This window comes from Pecten maximus, chromosome 3 (genome assembly GCF_902652985.1).
Source record: "Pecten maximus chromosome 3, xPecMax1.1, whole genome shotgun sequence".
NCBI classification, from domain to species: Eukaryota; Metazoa; Mollusca; class Bivalvia; order Pectinida; family Pectinidae; genus Pecten; species Pecten maximus.
In genome coordinates, this window is record NC_047017.1 from 44,029,356 (window position 1) to 44,037,558 (window position 8,203).

The following is an 8,203-nucleotide window of genomic DNA, read 5'->3' on the forward strand; positions in this document are numbered from 1 at the left end:
AAGTTAAGAAAGTAGCAATATCATTCATTCAGTACCTCAATAAATTTCTATAGAGCAAAAAGATCAAATTAAATCCAGTCTGACATAAATTTACTTTTAGACTTTGTAGTATTAGTTTGATCATTGAAGAAACATGTGTGCACAAACCTGACTGTAAAGGCCACCCAAGGGAGCACAGAAAAGTGGTTTATTTAGAAAGGTGACCTTTATATAGAGGTTCTTGTATAAGGAATTGTGTTACCTTTGGAACTGAGACAGGTTGCCTTTATAGAGAAGGGTTTGTTATTAGCTTACCTGTCCGGAGTTGCTTCGTCCGCCTTTTCCAATCGAACAACATCTTCTCATTAACCAAAAGTCCCAGGTAACCGATATCAGGCCTGAAGCATGCTTTGGTGAGGAGCTACCAAAATTGTTCAAATGAATGACTTTTACCTTCTTCAATGTCATGTGTCAAATTTGTTAAAATCTTTATACAACTTCTTTTCAATAACCAAGAGGCCCAGAGTGATGATATTGAGCTAGATGCATGCTGGGATGAATGGCTGCAAAGTTATTTAAAAGAATGACTTTGACATGCTTTGATAACAGACTGAAAAGTTTGTTCAATTCAGTGACCTTGACCTTCCTTCAATCTAGTCAAATTTCTTCAGTTAAAAGCAAAAACATCAATTATCAGTATGCATTTCAGAACTCGGGTTACGGTTAAAGTCTATAGGCCTCTTTTTGTTAATTATATATTTGGCCTTTATAGACAAGGTTTTATCATATCGAGGTGACCTTATTGACAAGGTTTTATCATATCGAGGTGACCTTTATAGACAAGGTTTTATCATATCCAGGTGACCTTTATAGACAAGGTTTTATCATATCGAGGTGACCTTATTGACAAGGTTTTATCTTATGGAGGTGACCTTTATAGACAAGGTTTTATCATATCCAGGTGACCTTATTGACAAGGTTTTATTACATCAAGGTTAACTTTATAAGGTTTTGTTATCATATAGGTAACCTTTAAAGACAAGGTTTTGTCATAACTTAGATGGCCTTTATAGACAAGGTTTCACTCTAATATACATGTAGGTGACTTTTATAGACAAGGTTTTGCTATGATATAGATGACCTTGACTGACAAGGTTTTGCTATGATATAGATGACCTTGACTGACAAGGTTTTGCTATGATATAGATGGCCTTGACTGAAAAGGTTTTGCTATGATATAGATGACCTTGACTGATAAGGTTGGCTATGATATAGATGACCTTGACTGACAAAGTTTTGCTATGATATAGATGACCTTGACTGACAAGGTTTTGCTATGATATAGATGACCTTGACTGACAGGGTTTTGCTATGATATAGATGACCTTGACTGACAAGGTTTTGCTATGATATAGATGACCTTGACTGACCAGCTTAAGGTTGGCTATGATATAGATGACCTTGACTGACAAAGTTTTGCTATGATATAGATGACCTTGACTGACAGGGTTTTGCTATGATATAGATGACCTTGACTGACAAGGTTTTGCTATGATATAGATGACCTTGACTGACCAGCTTAAGGTTGGCTATGATATAGATGACCTTGACTGACAAAGTTTTGCTATGATATAGATGACCTTGACTGACAGGGTTTTGCTATGATATAGATGACCTTGACTGACAGGGTTTTGCTATGATATAGATGACCTTGACAGACAAGGTTTTGCTATGATATAAGTGACCTTTAGAGCAGGTTTGATGTTAGTGTATTGATTGATGGTAGAAGTGAATATGAAATATTATCTATGTTTACATTTGATGAAATGAAACTGTTTTAAGCCACCTGCCATAAGGTCAATGGTCAACTGCCGTAAGGTCAAAGGACCTTATGCCTTTGGGTGAGGTATGAAGTCTGTCCATCCGACCAGCAGCTTTTCAAGAACTATTTAGGTGCTTGCCCATCCGACCAGCAGCTTCTCTAGAACTACTTAGCTAAGAGTCATCATATTTGGCTTGTACTGTAGCCCTCCCACAACTCTGGGATAGAACCAGTAAGAAAAGGTCTCTTAATTAGAAACTACACAACAAAATTCTATTATAATAAATCTAACATCCAGTTTGAGGTTTATGGAAGCTAGATTTGTAAGTAATGCAGGTCCATTGGCCCACTTGTATTTCATTGACTGGAAAGAAAATAATCTTCAAATAATATGCTAATTCTTATATTTTCAATTTTTACAGGGCTATGTACCATGATATATATCGCACTCATGGACACAAACCTAGTGCTTGGGAACACATCACAACTCCTAGTATTCAGGAACAAATTCATCACTTCCATAACTTCAACAGAAACCAAGCTTCCGATCCACCGCCTACTAAAAAACAAGAAATGGGCAAATGGGAACAGAAATGGAGAACCAATTATGTTGCCTTTTTTTCGATAGTGGGACTTTCTTTCAGTGCCTGGTTTGGGTAAGTGTCAGAGGAAAATTAAGGTAAATTAGGTAAAATATTTCTGGACTAACTTATATAATTAACAATATTATATATGGAAAAAAATGACCATCTATATATGTCTTCTTTTTATTTTTTTTTATTCAGGACTTCTCAGAATTTCATAAAAAGTGCCTTGTCCTATCAAGCCTGGGAAAAAACATGGTTATAAAGTTAACCAAGTGTTCATTATCTTTACACTAACTTTATTTTCAAGAATATTCAATCTTCTAATACACCCCACCTGATATTTTGAAAAGAAGACCTGTTGACAAAAAAGAGGTCTATTCATCATCAGAATAGCTTGTTACGGTGGAAACAGTTCGCACAACGTCCTGGGCCCAGTTGTTCAAAAGATGATTAGGCTAATCACGGTTTAACAACAATTTTGAAATCCTGATAAAATCATATCTGGTAAAACAAACTTAACAAAATTTCATGAAACGATAACACCCGTCAGTTTCTTCCTACCAGCCTATTTCACACACACTAAGGTTTTGATTTAAAGAAAAAATGAGATTTTTACTAATCAAGTGATTAAGCTAATCACCTTTTGAACAATTGGGCCCTGGTTGTTAAATACTGTATTTCTTTCACTCTCATTAGTTATTTTCCAAAGTTACAAAAAACACTCATTAACTTTTGAAAAATAACTAACTTGTGATAAAGAAATAGCCTATACAAAAACCACTCATTGTGTAACCTCTATTTAATGTTTTTCTCTTGTGTACAACACTCGCCATTCCTTTGAGATGGTTTAACAAGAGATGAATTTTATGCATATCAGATGTATGTTAAATTTTCTCAACAGAATCAACTTATATATGTGTACATGTACTAGACTAATAGATAATATCTTGATTTAAAGGTATATCTTATGGAAAAGGTTGGAAGACAGACAACAATCATCTAATGAATCCCTGGTAAGTCTGCTTTATTTTGGTTGTGTTCATCTACATGTATCACAAATGAGGAGGGAGTATCATCACAGGGCGATGTGTGTCACCAATAGTTGTATCCGAGATGTATGAATGTATGTGACAATACCAGTGGGGAGTATCATCACAGGGCGATGTGTGTCACCAGTGGGGAGTATCATCACAGGGCGATGTGTGTCACCAGTGGGGAGTATCGTCACAGGGCGATGTGTGTCACCAATAGTCGTATCTGTGTTGTATGTGACAATACCAGTGGGGAGTATCATCACAGGGCGATGTGTGTCACCAATAGTCGTATCCGAGATGTATGAATGTATGTGACAATACCAGTGGGGAGTATCGTCACAGGGCGATGTGTGTCACCAGTGGGGAGTATCGTCACAGGGCGATGTGTGTCACCAGTGGGGAGTATCGTCACAGGGCGATGTGTGTCATCAATAGTCGTATCTGTGTTGTATATGACAATACCAGTGGGGAGTATCATCACAGGGCGATGTGTGTCACCAATAGTCATATCTGTGTTGTATGTGACAATACCAGTGGGGAGTATCGTCACAGGGCGATGTGTGTCACCAATAGTCGCATTTGTGTTGTATGTGACTGGTATTGTCATCACAGGTTGTGTGTCATAAATAGTTATTTATCAAGATTTGTTCATCATTTCAGAAAAGTGCATTGGAATCAAGGGTATCACCTTTACGAGCTCGACAGGACAGAAAGTCAACAGACCTAGCTAAAGTAAAAGAATTAGACATTCCCAGAAGAGAACAGAAAGACAAGTGAGGATGAATTGGTTCTAGTCAGTGGAGATTCTGTGATGATTGTCATGAATTTTGTTTTTGTGTGGAAGTTACCAAATCAAAAACATCAAGATAATATTATCTAACATATTGTCAAAGCTATAATGTTTCCCAAGTAAAAATGCTTATACATGTATATCTAATATACCTTAAATCTTTTAGGTGTCTGTTTCATACAAGATGTTTATAACATGGGGACATGATCGGTATCTGTTTGCGATCCATGTGTTTAATAGTTATCTGTACTATGTGCGTTCAGGCTTTCTGAGTGGACATTCTACGACTAGGAAAAAGGTAAACTCCGGTAAGGTGACCTGAACTCTCCACTTTTATACTTGTAATGCGTTTTTATGATTGTTTACTCTATGTGATATGTTTAGCTTGACAGAACATTATGTGTTGTGTTTAGTTTGACGGAACTGTATGTGTTATGTGTTTAGTTTGACGGAACTGTATGTGTTATGTGTTTAGTTTGACGGAACTGTGTGTGTTGTGTTTAGTTTGACAGAACTGTGTGTGTTACGTGTTTAGTTTGACAGAACTGTGTGTGTTACGTGTTTAGTTTGACAGAACTGTGTGTGTTGTTTAGTTTGACAGACCTGTGTGTGTTTTGTTTAGTTTGACGGAACTGTATGTGTTATGTGTTTAGTTTAACAGAACTTTATGTGTTACGTGTTTAGTTTGACAGAACTGTATGTGTTGTTTAGTTTGACAGAACTGTATGTGTTACGTGTTTAGTTTGACAGAACTGTGTGTGTTGTTTAGTTTGACGGAACTGTATGTGTTACGTGTTTAGTTTGACAGAACTGTATGTGTTACGTGTTTAGTTTGACAGAACTTTATGTGTTGTTTAGTTTGACAGAACTGTATGTGTTGTTTAGTTTGACAGAACTGTATGTGTTGTTTAGTTTGACGGAACTGTATGTGTTACGTGTTTAGTTTGACAGAACTGTATGTGTTACATGTTTAGTTTGACAGAACTGTATCTGTTACGTGTTTAGTTTGACAGAGCTGTGTGTGTTATGTGTTTAGTTTGACGGAACTGTATGTGTTATGTGTTTAGTTTAACAGAACATTATGTGTTACGTGTTTAGTTTGACAGAGCTGTGTGTGTTATGTGTTTAGTTTGACGGAACTGTATGTGTTATGTGTTTAGTTTAACAGAACATTATGTGTTATGTGTTTAGTTTAACAGAACTGAATGTGTTATGTTTAGTTTAACAGAACTGTATGTGTGTTGTTTAGCTTGACAGAACTGTATGTGTTGTTTAGTTTGACGGAGCTGTATGTGTTACGTGTTTAGTTTGACAGAACTGTATGTGTTACGTGTTTAGTTTGACAGAACTGTATGTGATGTGTTTAGTTTAACAGAACTGTATGTGTTACATGTTTAGTTTGACAGAACTGTGCATGTTTTAATAGTTTAGTTTATGGAGTAAGCTATAAGTGTGTTATATTTACATGTGATGTGTGTTATTTAGATGAAATTCAGAAATTTTGGATATGTATAATCATTGATTAAGATATTAATAAGTTGCACTGCAATTAGCAGCAGTCTTGTGCCAAACCAATAATCTGGAGCATTTACCAGTACTTTTAAATTATTAAGAAAAGCTGAAATATATATTTAGAATATTGATGTTCTCTAATGGTATTATACATGTAAACATACATGTATATTTTTATGCTCGTAACATATTGGTCTGAGGCGTGCAGCGTTGTGGCCTGTAAATAATTATGATGAAGGAGTTTTGGAGAGTTTAAAAGTGATAGGATGCTGATATTTTGTGTAAACATTCTTTTGGGATAAAAATTCCTTGCTAATCAACCAAATGAGAATACTTTGAATGTGTTCTGAAAAGTTTTGAACATATTAAATAATATTGCATATGATAGTTCCTTTTCTGGCAAAATTGGATGTTTGGCTTATATGTTTGCCAAGGTACATGTATGTATTGAACAATGTGAATAACACTAAATAACACTGTTACATTATATCACATATGTATTGTATATGGATATTGGGGAGTACAAAATTTTCATTTTTTGTGAAGGCATCAGTTGATATGTCTTCAAACCTGTTGAGAGAGTGTCAAGCATTTTAAAACCCCCAGCTTTGGATTTTTCAATTTTATCCTATTTCTTTTTTGTATTTTTTTGACACTTTCCCAGAAACTACTAGCCAGAAATAACTGTTAATCATCATTCAGGATATACAGTACAGGGGATGAGACACAACATCCCAGAAGGTAGAGAGTTGTAGCAATCTAGACGAATCTGCCGTGGATACATATGTATACACGAGGTCTTACCAAAAATCCAGGTAATGTATGCGTAAAAACGGTGAGCCCAACACGGAGATTCATTCATTGGTCTAATATATTGGAGAGCGTTTGTTGACATGTTTCGGTTATAGGGTAGCCGTCATTAGAACAACCAGATGACGGCTACCCCATAGCCGAAATATGTCAGCTACGCTCTTCAGTAAATTGGACCATTAGATAAATCTCAGTGTTGGGCTCACTGTTTTTATGCACACATCATCCATTCAGGATAGTCTTGGGGAAATTACATAATATGTCCATATTATCATCAGAACTTGATATTTATTGTCTAAATCTGAATTTGTCTTCATGATTTTGTTTTAAATACAAACAAATATATTCAAATACTCAGATATGATTTATGTCTGTGAAAAAGAATATGTTGAGATGAAAGTACATTGTATAATTTTTAGCAATGATATTGTGGTTTTACTTTCAAAAGGTTGTATATCTGCGAGTCAATCTCATGCTAAAAACATTTCATATATTTCTATGGGTCTAACAAAGGTGTATAGTGAGCATTACATATCTTCATCAAATACAAAACAAAATACAAAACAGCTAAAGTGGTCTTGAAAAAAATCAAACCTGTTCATTATTAATTGAATAGAACTTGATTTGTGGGAACATTGTCTATAATTCTAGTTGTTAACTTGTAAATCAGGAAACAATTTTATTTTCTGTCATAATTATTTTCATACACCCTTCAGGTTTTGATGGAGGTCTTATGGTAGGGCATTGTCTGTCAGTAATATTCTCATAAACTTTTTTGTCCAAAGATTACTGCTCACTTCCTAACTGATCTCTGGAAAAAAAAAAAAAAAAAAACCTGGTTGGATTTCCTAACATAATTACATAATGCATAATAAGTTGTGCATTCTTAAGCAGCATTTTGATATGCAAACCATTCTTCTGTATTTTCATACAAAAATGTGCGACTTTGGCTTAGTATGAAAGTACTGTTTCTGGTTTATGAAAACTAGGATTGCCATTTTAAATTTAAACAACTTTAATTATATGAATTGTTTAATTTCAAATATATTTAATTGATAAACAAAGATTGAGCAACTGACTTTTAAAATTGTGTAGTGTAACTAAATGTATAGTGTTAGAGATTGGAATTTTGGAATAAAGAGATATACATTATGTATTTTACTGTACTAACATAAGAATTGATGAATCACTATAATTAGGTGGGTTATCTATCGATACACTTTTTGATATGTTTTAATTTACATGTGTTGCTTTGTCGATATTTTACTGGGTATCACATATTGACACATATGTACATGTACTTTTAATCAATGCTGTTAAAAATACAGGCCATTTGATGTTTTATATTTATAAGAACACAATAATGCAAATATGATGTGTGAAGATGGAAATAAAATATTTGATTTTTATTTATGTTGTAGAAACTTACTCTGAGAAATAGACTGCTTTCTTTAAATACCTAGAACCATTCAGTAACTGGCTGGCACTGCCCTAATATCATAGAACCATTGAGTAACTGGCTGGCACTGCCCAAATATCATAGAACCATTCAGTAACTGGCTGGCACTGCCCTAATATCATTAACTTTATGTTGTAATACCTAGAACCATTCAGTAACTGGCTGGCACTGCCCAAATATCATTAACTTTATGTTTAAATACCTAGAACC

General features: G+C 34.7%; 1 protein-coding gene across 1 annotated transcript; it reads left to right on the forward strand.

Moving 5' to 3' along the window:
* Positions 1-2,223: 2,223 nt before the first annotated feature.
* Positions 2,224-7,943, forward strand: LOC117324312 (dnaJ homolog subfamily C member 18-like; the record flags this gene model as incomplete). Its single annotated transcript, XM_033880099.1, is given in 3 exon segments — positions 2,224-2,457; positions 3,347-3,401; positions 4,083-7,943. Coding segments are annotated over 3 exon segments (406 nt in total), but the record flags the coding sequence as incomplete, so codon positions are not given.
* Between the last annotated feature and the right edge of the window lie 260 nt (positions 7,944-8,203).